This window comes from Oenanthe melanoleuca, chromosome 25 (genome assembly GCF_029582105.1).
Source record: "Oenanthe melanoleuca isolate GR-GAL-2019-014 chromosome 25, OMel1.0, whole genome shotgun sequence".
Classification (NCBI taxonomy): Eukaryota; Metazoa; Chordata; class Aves; order Passeriformes; family Muscicapidae; genus Oenanthe; species Oenanthe melanoleuca.
Genome location: NC_079358.1, coordinates 3510209 through 3523415, shown reverse-complemented (window position 1 = coordinate 3523415; position 13207 = coordinate 3510209). Strand labels below are relative to the sequence as shown.

The following is a 13207-nucleotide window of genomic DNA, read 5'->3' as shown; positions in this document are numbered from 1 at the left end:
TTTACATTTTCCCACCCCCAAAATCCCCAGTTTCGAGTTTTTCCCACCCCAAAATCCCCAATTTTGGCATTTCCCACCCCCAAAATCCCCAAATTTGGGCTTTTCCCCCCCAGAATTTTCCGTCCCCACCTCCCCGTTGTCCTTGTCCACGCTGTGCGACTCGTCCAGGATCCGATCCACCTCCACGTAGTCGGGGTTGAAGGGCTCCTCATCCTGCCCCAAAAACCCCAAATCCCTCATTTTCCTCCCCAAAATCCTCTTTTCCCTCCCCAAATTCCCCTTTTCCCCCAATTCTCTGCTTTTTCCCCCAAAATCTCTCAGTTTTCCCCCATTTTCCCACCCAGTATTCCAAATTTTACCCCACAAAATCCTTTTTTTTTTCAATTTTTCACTCCAAAATCTTTATTTTCTCCCCATTTTTCACCCAATTCCTAACTTTTTTTTACCAATTCCCCATTTTCCCCTCAAAACCCCAAATTTTCTCAAAAATCACCAATTTTCCTCTCTCCAAAATCTCCATTTTACCCCAAAATCCTCATTTTTCCCAATACTCAATTTTTTTCCGATTCTGTTTATCCCCCCAAATCCCAAATTTCCCCTTCCAAAACCTCCAATTTTCCTCACTCAAAATCTCCAATTTTTCCCCCAAAACTCCATATTTTTTCCCAAAAACCCCCATTTTTCCCCCAAAATCCCCATTTTTTCCCAAAACCCCAATTTCCCCAAAATCTTCAATTTTTTCCCCTTAAAAATCTAAATTTTTCCCCCAAAATTTGTTTTTCCCTTCAAAACCCCAGACTTTTTCCCAAATAAATTCCCATTTTCTCCCCAAAAATTCCCACTTTTTCCCTAAAAAATTCCCAATTTAACCCAAAAATCCCCATTTCCCCCCCCAAAAATCCCCATTTTAACGCCCCCAAAATTTCCATTTTCTCCCCAAAAAATTCCCAATTTGACCCCCAAAAATTCCCATTTTTTTCCTTAACAAATTACTGTTTTAACCCCAAAAATCACCATTTCTCCCCCCAAAAAATTCCCAATTTTCTCCCCAAAAAATTCTCATTTTAATGCCAAAAATTCCCAATTTTTCCCCAAAAAGATTCCCATTTTAACCCCAAAACTTCCCAATTTTCCCCCCAAAATCCCCATTTTAACCCCAAAAATTCCTATTTTTCCCCCCAAAAATTCCCAACTTTCCCCCCCAAAAATTCCCGTTTTTTTCCCAAAATCCCCATTTTAACCCCAAAAACTCCCTTTTTTTCCCACCCCAAAATCCCAAATTTTTTCCAAAAGAATTCCCAACTTCCTCCAAATAAATTCCCATTTTAACACAAAATCACCATTTTCCCCCCAAAAAATTCCCATTTTAACCCTGAAAATCCCCATTTCTCCCCTCAAATATTCTCCATTTTTCCCCCTAAAAATAACCCCAAAAACTCCCAATTTTCCCCCCAAAAATTCCCATTTTAACCCCAAAAAACCCCATTTTTCCCCCAAAAAATCTCCATTTTTCCCTTCAAAACTCCTACTTTAACCCCAAAAATTCCCAATTTTCCCCCAAAAAAATTCCCATTTTAACCCCAAAAATCCCCATTTCTCCCCCCCAAAAAAATCTCCATTTTTTCCCCCCAAAATTCCTATTTTAACCTTAAAAATTCCCAATTTCCCCCCAAAAATTCCCATTTTTTCCCCAAAAAATTCCCAACTTCCTCCCAAAATCCCCATTTTAACCCCAAAAATTCCTATTATTCCCCCAAAAATTCCCATTTTTCCCCTCAAAAAAATTCCCATTTTTCTCCCCAAAAAAATCCCCATTTTAACCCAAAAATTCCCATTTTCCCCCTCAAAATTCCCATTTTTCTGACATTTCCCAACCCCCAATTTTTCCCCCAAACCCCCAATTTTTCCCCATTGCCCAAATTCGGGTTTTTTCGCCCCAAACCTCGTGGAAGAAGTGCCTCATCTGGTTCATTTTGGTTTTGAACCGTTTCAGTTTCTGGTGGATCCTCTTGTCCTTCTCCAGCTGCGCGATCGTCGCCCACTCGCAGTGCAGGTACGAGCTGGGGGCGGGGCCAGGGGTCACCTGGGCAGGTGAGGCCCCGCCCACAAACCAGGATGGGGAAAGGGCCCCAAAAACAGCCCCAAAATATCCAAAAACAGCCCCAAAAACGGCCCCAAAATACCCAAAAACGGCCCCAAAATACCCCAAAATGACCCCAAAATGGGGCCCCACTCCCAGTGCAGGTACGAGCTGGGGGCGGGGCCAGGGGTTACCTGGGCAGGTGAGGCCCCGCCCACAAACCAGGATGGGGAAAGGGCCCCAAAAATACCCAGAAACAGCCCAGAAACGGCCCCAAAATATCCAAAAACAGCCCCAAAAACGGTCCCAAAATGAACCAAAAACGGCCCCAAAAATGGTCCCAAAATACCCAAAACCAGCCCCAAAAAACGGCCCCAAAATCAATAAAAACAGCCCCAAAAACGGCCCCAAAATACCCAAAAATTGCCCCAAAAATAACCCAAAAATGGCCAAAACCAACACAAAAATTACCCCAAAATTACCCCAAAAATGGCCAAAAATGGCCCAAAAATGGCCAAAATTGACCCCAGAGTGACCGTGAGTGACCCCAGAATGACCACGAGTGACCCCACACTGACCCTGAGTGACCCCAAGTCACCCCGAGTGACCCCGAGTGACCCCGAGTGACCCCTGAGTGACCCAGAGTGACCCCAAGTGACCCCCGAGTGACCCCAAGTGACCCCTGAGTGACCCCGAGTGACCCTGAGTGACCCCAAGTCACCCCGAGTGACCCCAAGTGACCCCTGAGTGACCCTGAGTGACCCCAAGTCACCCCTGAGTGACCCCTGAGTGACCCCGAGTGACCCCTGTGTGACTCAAGTGACCCCGAGTGACCCCGAGTGACCACTCACTAGTTCTTGTACTTGACGAAGAATTCCTCGGACTCCACCACCTGTCCTGAGGGGAGCTGGGGGGAGAGCGGCCGGGTGACCACCAGGTGACCACCAGGTGACCACCAGGTGACCACCAGGTGACCACCAGGTGACCCCAGGTGACCACACCCCCCAAGTGACCCTTAGGTGACCCCTCAGGTGACCCCCAGGTGACCCCCAGGTGACCTCACCTCCTTCTTGACCACCCGCATGGACAGCACCTTGTCCACGATGGCCACGCCCCCAGGTGACCCCAATGACCCCCAGGTGACCCCAGGTGCCCCCAGGTGACCCCCAGGTGACCCCAGTGACCCCAGGTGACCTCACCTCCTTCTTGACCACCCGCATGGACAGCACCTTGTCCACGATGGCCACACCCCCAGGTGACCCCAATGACCCCCAGGTGACCCCAGTGACCCCCAGGTGACCCCAGGTGACCCCAGGTGACCCCAGTGACCCCAGGTGACCCCAGGTGACCTCACCTCCTTCTTGACCACCCGCATGGACAGCACCTTGTCCACGATGGCCGCACCCCCAGGTGACCCCAGGTGACCCCAGTGACCCCCAGGTGACCCCAGGTGACCCCAGTGACCCCGGGTGACCGTAGGTGACCCCAGTGACCCCAGGTGACCCCCAGGTGACCTCACCTCCTTCTTGACCACCCGCATGGACAGCACCTTGTCCACGATGGCCGCGTCCTCCTCGCTCGGGTTCTCCTGGGGAGGAGGAGGAGGAGGAGGGTGAGGAAGGACGGGATGAAGGGCAGGGGGAGGGGGGAGGGGAGGGGAGGAGGAGGAGGAAGGTAACGAGGGGAATGATGAAGATGAGGATGATGAGAAGGACGATGAGGATGATGAGAGCAACGAGGACGATGATGAAGATGAGAATAACGAGGATGATGATGATGAGGAAAAAGAGGATAACGAGGATGATGAGGATGATGAAGATCAAGAAGAGGATAACGAGGATGATAAGAAGGATGATGAAAATGAGGATGATGATGATAAAGATGATGAAGATGAGGATGATGATAAAGATGACGAAGATGAGGATGATGATGATAAAGATGACGAAGATGAGGATGATGAGAAGGACGATGAGGATGATGAGGATAACGTGGATGATGATGAAGATGATGAAGATGAGGATAACAAGAATGAGGACGATGAGGATAACACGGATGATGATGAAGATGAGGAAGAAGAGGATAACGAGGATGATGAGGACGAGGATGATGAAGATGAGGATGATGATGATAAAGATGATGAAGATGAGGATAACGAGGATGAGGAGGATGACAAGGATGATGAGAAGGATGATGAAAATGAGGACGATAAAGATGATGAAGATGAGGATAACGAGGATGAGGATGATGAGGATAACAAGAATGATGAGAAGGATGATGAAGATGAGGATGAGGATGAGGATGATAAAGACGATGATGAAGACGAGGATAACGAGGATGATGAGGATGACAAGGATGATTATGAAGATGAGGAAGAAGAAGATAATGAGGATGATGAAGATAATGAGGAAGATGATGAGGATGATGAGGATGATGAAGATGAGGATGAGAAGGATGATGAAGATGAGGATGATGAGGATGATGAGGATGATGAGGATGATGAGGATAATGAAGATAACAAGGATAACGAGGATGAGGATGACGAGGAAGATGAAGGTGGGGATGATGAGAAGGATAAAAAAGAGGATGAGGATGAGGATGAAGAGGAAGATAAGGGTGAAGACAAGCATAACGAGGATGATGAGAATGATGAAGATGAAGATAGCGAGGATAACGAGGATGAGGATGAGGAGGATGAGGAGAATGAGGAGGATGAGGAGAATGAGGATGAGGAGAATGAGGATGATGAGGATGATGAGGATGAGGATGATGAGGATGAGGAGGATGATGAGGATGAGGATAACGAGGATGATTAGGATGATGAGGATGATGAGGATGATGAGGATGATTAGGATGATGAGGATGAGGATGATGAGGATGATGAGGATGAGGAGGATGACGAGGATGAGAATGATGAGGATGAGGAGGATGAGGAGGATGAGGATGAGGAGGATGAGGATGATTAGGATGATGAGGATGATGAGGATGATGAGAATGAGGATGATGAGGATGATGAGGATGAGGAGGATGATGAAGATGAGGATAACGAGGATGATGAGGATGATGAGGATGAGAAGGATAACGAGAATGATGAGAATGATGAAGATAAGGATAGTGAGGATGATGAAGATGAAGATAACGAGGATAACGAGGAGGGTGAGGATGATGAGGATGATGATGAGGCTGAGGAAGGCCACGCACCACGAAGAACTGCATGGAGGGCAGGGCGGGGTCCCCGTCCTGCTGCGGCCGCTCCGGCCCCGCCCCCGCCGCCGGCCCCGCCCCTTCCGGCCGAGGCCCCGCCCCTTCCGGCCGAGGCCCCGCCCCCGCCGCCTCCAGCTCCTCCTCCTCCTCCTCGTCCGTCAGTTTGATGTCCAGGTCCTCGGTGTACTTCTTCCTCTTCACCTGGCGGTTGGAGCGGCGCTTCTGGGGGGGGAAACACACCTGAGCACACCTGGGCACACCTGAGAGCACACCTGAGAGCACACCTGGGCACACCTGAGCACACCTGGGCACACCTGAGAGCACCTGAGCACACCTGGGCACACCTGTGATAACACCTGAGCACACCTGAGCACACCTGAGCACACCTGGGTACACCTGTGATAGCACCTGGGCACACCTGAGCACACCTGGGCACACCTGAGAGCACACCTGAGCACACCTGGGCACACCTGGGCACACCTGAGAGCACACCTGAGCACACCTGAGAGCACACCTGAGCACACCTGGGCACACCTGGGCACACCTGAGAGCACACATGGGCACACCTGGGCACACCTGTGATAACACCTGGGCACACCTGAGCACACCTGGGCACACCTGTGATAACACCTGGGCACACCTGGGCACACCTGGGCACTGACACACACCCACACCTATTGCACTTCTTCTGTTTTACCTGGCGGCTCAAACCTGTCCCACGTACCCCTCTGTGCATTCACCTGTCCCAGGTAACCCGCCTTCCACCTGTCCCAGGCCCCCCCCAGGTACTCCCATGTGCCCCAGATAACCCCAGGTGTGCCCACCTGTCCCAGTTAACCCCACCTGCCCCATGTAGCCTCAGGTGCGCTCACCTGCCCCAGGCCCCTCCAGGTACCCGCAGGTGCTCTCACCTGCCCCAGGTGCGCTCACCTGTCCCACCTGCCCCAGGCCCCCCCACCTGTCCCAGGTGCGCTCACCTGTCCCACCTGCCCCACGCCCCCCACCTGCCCCAGGTGCGCTCACCTGTCCCACCTGCCCCATGCCCCCCACCTGCCCCAGGTAACCCCACCTGCCCCAGGCCCCCCCACCTGCCCCAGGTGTGCTCACCTGCCCCAGGTGCGCTCACCTGTCCCACCTGCCCCATGCCCCCCACCTGCCCCAGGTGCGCTCACCTGCCCCAGGTAACCCCACCTGCCCCAGGCCCCCCCACCTGCCCAGGTGCGCTCACCTGCCCCACCTGCCCCAGGCCCCCCACCTGCCCAGGTGCGCTCACCTGTCCCAGGCCCCCCCACCTGCCCCAGGCCCCCCCACCTGCCCCAGGCCCCCCCACCTGCCCCAGGTGTGCTCACCTGCACGCCCCCGTCCTCGTCACGCCGCGGGGACGGCGCCGGCAGCGCCTCCGAGTCCGAGTTGTCGGAGCTGGCGTTGCGCTTCCTCTTCTTACCCACCACGGGGGTAATCGTGCTGTGGGACAGGAGAGTGACCAGAGTGACCAGAGTGACCACTGACCACTGACCAGTGACCCCAGTGACCACAGTGACCCCAGTGACCAGAGTAACCAGTGACCCCAGTGAACAGAGTGACCAGTGACTCCAGTGACCAGTGACCACAGTGACCAGTGACCACAGGAACAGAGTGACCAGTGACCAGTATGACCAGTGAGTGACCAGTATGACCAGAGTGACCAGTGTGACCACAGTGACCAGTGACCACAGGAACAGAGTGACCAGTGACCATGGAGCAGTGCTCTCTCCTCCTTGTCCCCCTCCCAGGGCTGGCCCTTGCACCGCCGCTCACTCTCACCTGTGTCACACCTGCACCTGTGTCACACCTGCACCTGTCCCACACCTGTACCTGTGTCACACCTGTACCTGTGTCACACCTGCACCTGTGTCACACCTGCACCTGTGTCACACCTGTACACACTCACCTGTATCACACCTGTACCTGTGTCACACCTGCACCTGTGTCACACCTGTACACACTCACCTGTGTCACACCTGTCCCTGTCCCACACCTGTACCTGTGTCACACCTGCACCTGTGTCACACCTGTACCTGTGTCACACCTGTACACACTCACCTGTGTCACACCTGTACCTGTGTCACACTCACCTGGCTTTCCCTCTCCCTTTGCTCTTGCTGCCCTGTCCTTTCCCCCTCCGGGCTCTCTCCTCCTTGCCCCTGTCCCCGGGCTGCCCCTGTACCTGCACACTCACCTGTGTCACACCTGTATCACACATCACACCTGTATCACACCTGTATCACACACCTGTATCACACCTGTGTCACACACTCACCTGGCTTTCCCTCTCCCTTTGCTCTTGCTGCCCTGTCCTTTCCCCCTGCGGGCTCTCTCCTCCTTGCCCCTGTCCCCGGGCTGCCCCTGTCCCTGTGTCACACCTGTACCTGTGTCACACCTGTACCTGTGTCACACCTGTACCTGTGTCACACCTGTGTCACACTCACCTGGCCTTTCCTCTCCCTTTGCTCTTGCTGCCCTGTCCTTTCCCCCTCCGGGCTCTCTCCTCCTTCCCTCTCTCCCCGGGCTGCCCCTGTACCTGTGTCACACCTGTACCTGTGTCACACCTGTGTCACACTCACCTGGCTTTCCCTCTCCCTTTGCTCTTGCTGCCCTGTCCTTTCCCCCTGCGGGCTCTCTCCTCCTTGCCCCTGTCCCCGGGCTGCCCCTGTACCTGTGTTACACCTGTACCTGTGTCACACTCACCTGGCTTTCCCTCTCCCTTTGCTCTTGCTGCCCTGTCCTTTCCCCCTCCGGGCTCTCTCCTCCTTCCCTCTCTCCCCGGGCTGCCCCTGTACCTGTGTTACACCTGTACCTGTGTCACACCTGTACACACTCACCTGTGTCACACCTGTACACACTCACCTGGCTTTCCCTCTCCCTTTGCTCTTGCTGCCCTGTCCTTTCCCCCTCCGGGCTCTCTCCTCCTTCCCTCTCTCCCCGGGCTGCCCCTGTACCTGTGTCACACCTGTCCCTGTGTCACACCTGTACCTGTGTCACACCTGTACCTGTGTCACACCTGTACACACTCACCTGGCTTTCCCTCTCCCTTTGCTCTTGCTGCCCTGTCCTTTCCCCCCTCCGGGCTCTCTCCTCCTTGCCCCTGTCCCCGGGCTGCCCCTGTACCTGTGTCACACCTGTCCCACACTCACCTGTGTCACACCTGTACACACTCACCTGGCTTTCCCTCTCCCTTTGCTCTTGCTGCCCTGTCCTTTCCCCCTGCGGGCTCTCTCCTCCTTGCCCCTGTCCCCGGGCTGCCCCTTGCGCCGCCGCCGCCGCTCGCCCTCGTCGTCGGGCCGCACGCTGGGCAGCTCGTCCTCGTTGAGCACGCGCGGGATGTTCTGCTCGCCGCGCGCCCGCGCCCGCGCGATGGCCTCGGCCACGATCCTGTTGGCCTTCTCCTGCTTCTTCTGGTGCTCCAGACGCCGGCTCTCGTCCGAGGGGCAGCGGCCGGAGGCGGCGCCGGAGCCGCCGGTCAGCGCCGTGGTCACTTCCGAGCTGGTCAGCACCTTGACCACCGAGAGGCCGGCGGAGGAGGCGCCCGCCGAGGAGGCGGCCTGGGGGGGACAGGGGGTGGGCAGTGAGGGGTGGTGGTCAGTGAGGGGTGGTGGTCAGTGAGGGGTGGGCAGTCAGGGGTGGTCAGTCAGGGGTGGTGGTCAGTCAGGGGTGGGCAGTGAGGGGTGGTCAGTGAGGGGTGGTCAGTGAGGGGTGGTGGTCAGTCAGGGGTGATGGTCAGTCAGAGGGTGGTCAGTGAGGGGTGGTCAGTGAGGGGTGGTCAGTGAGGGGTGGTCAGTGAGGGGTGGTCAGTCAGGGATGGTGGTCAGTCAGGGGGTGGTCAGTCAGGGGTGGTCAGTCAGGGGGTGGTCAGTGAGGGGTGGTGGGCAGTGAGGGGTGGTCAGTCAGGGGTGGTCAGTGAGGGGTGGTCAGTGAGGGGTGGTCAGTGAGGGGTGGTCAGTCAGGGGTGGTCAGTGAGGGGTGGGCAGTGAGGGGTGGTCAGTCAGGGGTGGGCAGTGAGGGGTGGGCAGTGAGGGGGTGGTGGGCAGTGAGGGGTGGGCAGTCAGGGGTGGTCAGTCAGAGGGTGGTCAGTGAGGGGTGGGGGTCAGTGAGGGGTGGTGGTCAGTCAGGGGTGGTCAGTCAGGGGTGGTCAGTGAGGGGTGGGCAGTGAGGGGTGGTCAGTCAGGGGTGGTCAGTCAGGGGTGGGCAGTGAGGGGTGGGCAGTGAGGGGTGGTGGTCAGTGAGGGGTGGTCAGTGGGGGTGGTCAGTCAGGGGTGGTCAGTCAGGGGTGGTCAGTGAGGGGTGGTCAGTCAGGGGTGGTCAGTGAGGGGGGGGTGGTCAGTGAGGGGTGGGCAGTGAGGGGTGGTCAGTGAGGGGTGGGCAGTGAGGGGTGGTGGTCAGTCAGGGGTGGTCAGTCAGGGGTGGTGGTCAGTCAGGGGTGGTCAGTCAGGGGTGGTGGTCAGTGAGGTAAAGGGTTGGTGGTCAACAAGGTCATGGTTGAGTGACCAATATGGAGAAATGACCATCAAGGTCGGGGTTGAGTGACCAATATGGAGAAATGACCACCAAGGTCATGGTGGAATGACCAATAGGGACAAATGACCACTAGGGTCGTGGCTGGGTGACCAACATAGAGAAATGACCACCAAGGTCATGGCTGAGTGACCAATATGGAGGAATGGCCACCAAGGTCATGGCTGGGTGACTAACATGGATGAGTGACCACTAACGTTATAACTGAATGGTCACCATCAAGAAATGACCACCAAGGTCATGGCTGAGTGACCACCAAGGTCATGGCTGAGTGACCAATATGGAGGAGTGACCACCAAGGTTGTAATTGAGTGACCAATATGGAGGAATGGCCATCAAGGTCACGGTTGAGTGACCACCAAGGTCACGGTTGAGTAGCCACCAAGGTTGTAATTGAGTGACCATGAACTCCAGACTGGAGTGACCACCAAGGCCAGAATCGAGTGACCACCAACACCAAAGCTGGGTGACCAACACCCCACTGAGTGACCACCCCCTGAGTGACCACCACCCTCACTGAGTGACCACTTCCCTGAGTGACCACTTCCCTGAGTGACCACTTCCCTGAGTGACCACCACCCTCACAGAGTGACCACTACCCTCACTGAGTGACCACTTCCCTGAGTGACCACCACCCCCAGTGAGTGACCACTTCCCTGAGTGACCACCACCCTCACTGACTGACCACTCCCGAGTGACCACCACCCTCACTGAGTGACCACCACCCTCACTGAGTGACCATTCCCCTGAGTGACCACCTGCCCAAGTGACCACTCCCCTAAGTGACCACCCTCCAGACTGCCCACTCCCCTGAGTGACCATCCCGAGTGTCCACCCCCTGAGTGACCATCCCCTGAGTGACCACCATGAGTACCCACTCCCTGAGTGCCCACTCCCCTGAGTAACCACTCCCAAGAGCCCACTCCCCTGGCTGACCACTCCCAAGTGCCCACTCCCCTGAGTGACCACTCCCAAGAGCCCACTCCCCTGGCTGACCACTCCCAAGTGCCCGCTCCCCTGAGTGACCACACCCGAGTGACCACCCCCTATTGAGTGCCCACTCCCAAGTGCCCACTCCCCTGAGTGACCACCCCCCCGAGTGACCAGCCCCCATTGAGTGCCCACTCCCCTGAGTGACCACACCCTGAGTAACCACTCCCAAGTGCCCACTCCCCTGAGTGACCACTCCCGAGTGACCACCCCCCATTGAGTGCCCACTCCCCCAAGTGACCACACCATGAGTACCCACTCCCTGAGTGCCCACTCCTCTGAGTGACCACACCCTGAGTAACCACTCCTGAGTGCCCACACCTGACTGCCCACTCCCCTGAGTGCCCACTCCCCTGAGTGACCACTCCCTGAGTACCCACTCCTCAGAGTGACCACCCTGAGTGACCACTCCCGAGTGCCCACTCCCCTGAGTGACCACCCCTTATTGAGTGCCCACTCCCCTGACTGCCCACCCCCTTGAGTGCCCACTCCCCCGAGTGACCACCCCGAGTGACCACCCCCCATTGAGTGCCCACCCCCATTGAGTGCCCACTCCCCCGAGTGACCACCCCGAGTGCCCACCCCCTGAGTGACCACTCACCTGCGGCTGCAGCACCACCTTGAGCGGCACCGTCAGCCTCTGGCCGGCCCCGCCCACCACCTGCGGCACCTGGGCCACGCCCACCGGCCCCGCCCCTGCCGCGCCGGGGGGCGGGGCCTGCTGCAGCAGCTGGATCTTCTGGGCGGGGCCGGCGGCGGCTCCGCCCACCGGCTGCACCTGCAGCTGGATGGTCACCACCTTGGGCGGGGCCTTGGTGGCCGCGCCGGTGGCCGTGGTGGCCGCGGTGGTGGCCCCCTGGAGGAGGAGCTTGCCCGGCAGAGTGCCCAGCAGCACGTGGCGCTGCCCGGGGGCGGGGCCGGGGGCGGGGCCCGAGCCGGGGGCGGAGCCGGGGGCGGGGCCGGGCGGGGGCTGCTGCAGGACCAGCGTGATGCGCTTGGAGTCGCCCTGCGGACAGATGGACACAGCAATGGTCAGTGTGATGGACAGACAGACAGACAGACAGACAGACACACAGACAGGGCAATGGTCAGTGGGGCTGCTGCAGGACCAGCGTGATGCGCTTGGAGTCGCCCTGCGGAGGGACAGACGGACAGAGAGCGGTCAGTGTGATGGACAGACGGACAGACAGACACAGAATGGTCAGTGGGGATGGACAGAAGGACACTGGGGTGGAGATCCAGGGATTGGTGAACAGCAGGACACACCCAGACCTCACCTGGACACACCCAGAGCACACCTGGACACACCCAAACCTCACCTGGACACACCCAAGCACACCTGGATACACCCAAACCTCACCTGGATACACCCAAACCTCACCTGGACACACCCAAAGCACACCTGGACACACCCAGAGCCACACCCAGACACCTGGACACACACCTGGACACACCCAGAGCACACCTGGACACACCCAGACCTCACCTGGACACACCCAAACCTCACCTGGATACACCCAAACCTCACCTGGACACACCCAAAGCACACCTGGACACACCCAGACCTCACCTGGACACACCCAGAGCTCACCTGGACACACCCAAACCTCACCTGTCCCCCCCAGACCCCTCACCTGTCCCCCCATCCTCACCTGAGCGGGCCCCAGGCTCAGTCCAGGTTTCAGGGGGGCCCCCCCCGAGCCCCCCGACGCCTTCAGGGGCTGCAGCAGCAGCTGCTTCACCTGCCGCCCCCCCGCGGCCACGCCCCCTTTGGCCACGCCCCCCGCCCCGGCCGAGGCCACGCCCCCTCCTGCCGCCGCCGCCACCTGGGCCCGGATCTGGGCGGGGTGGGCGGGGCCGCCCCCCAAAATTTTGGCCAGGGTGACTTTGCCGCCGTTGGGCGCGGCCTGGGCGGGGCCCGAGGGGGGCGGGGCTTTCAGGATGACGATTTTGGGCGGAGGGGGCGGGGCCGGGGTGGGGGGCGGGGCCGAGACCCCCATGAATGGATTCCCCTGACTCAGCACTTCCGGGTCGGGGTTTTGGGGTGGGGGGTTGGGAGGGTTTTGGGGGGGTTCAGGGGGTGGGGGAGGGTCCAGGGCGCCCGAGAGCCCCAAAGCCTCGGCCAGGGGGTCGCTGGGGGGTGGGGGAGGGGCGGTGGGGGGAGGGGCGGCGGGGGGAGGGGCCACCAGGTCGTCGGGGAGGGGGTCGAGGCCGAAGAGGGCGGGGTCGTCAAAGAGCTCCATGATGGGGTCGGCCATGGCGGGGGAGGGGCCGACCCCGGGATTTGGGGGGGGTTGGGGGGGCGGGGGGGCCCGAAATTGGGGAATTTGGGGAGAATGGGGCCCAAAAATGGGAAATTTGGGGGGTTCAGGGGGGGTGTGACCC

The 13207-nt window shown here is 57.8% G+C and overlaps 2 protein-coding genes across 3 annotated transcripts in view; one reads left to right on the top strand and one right to left on the bottom strand.

Moving 5' to 3' along the window:
* The window catches only part of OSGEP (O-sialoglycoprotein endopeptidase), an 88978-nt gene extending 85770 nt beyond the window's left edge, over positions 1-3208 (top strand). For both annotated transcript variants that reach the window (XM_056510279.1, XM_056510280.1), the window contains one exon: positions 3184-3208. The gene's annotated coding sequence lies outside the window, so the exon portion shown is untranslated. The remainder of the gene's footprint in view (positions 1-3183) is intronic.
* LOC130263296 (chromodomain-helicase-DNA-binding protein 8-like) overlaps positions 1-13115 on the bottom strand; it is a 69376-nt gene extending 56261 nt beyond the window's left edge. Inside the window, exons 1-10 of the mRNA XM_056510801.1 lie at positions 12475-13115; positions 11932-11955; positions 11424-11828; positions 8480-8862; positions 6631-6745; positions 5279-5503; positions 3600-3668; positions 2932-2987; positions 1943-2060; positions 130-213 (exon numbers count right to left, since the gene is read on the bottom strand). Of these exons, the coding sequence (XP_056366776.1) occupies positions 130-213; positions 1943-2060; positions 2932-2987; positions 3600-3668; positions 5279-5503; positions 6631-6745; positions 8480-8862; positions 11424-11828; positions 11932-11955; positions 12475-13080 (2085 nt within the window). The 5' untranslated portion in view covers positions 13081-13115. The remainder of the gene's footprint in view (positions 1-129; positions 214-1942; positions 2061-2931; positions 2988-3599; positions 3669-5278; positions 5504-6630; positions 6746-8479; positions 8863-11423; positions 11829-11931; positions 11956-12474) is intronic.
* Positions 13116-13207: the final 92 nt, after the last annotated feature.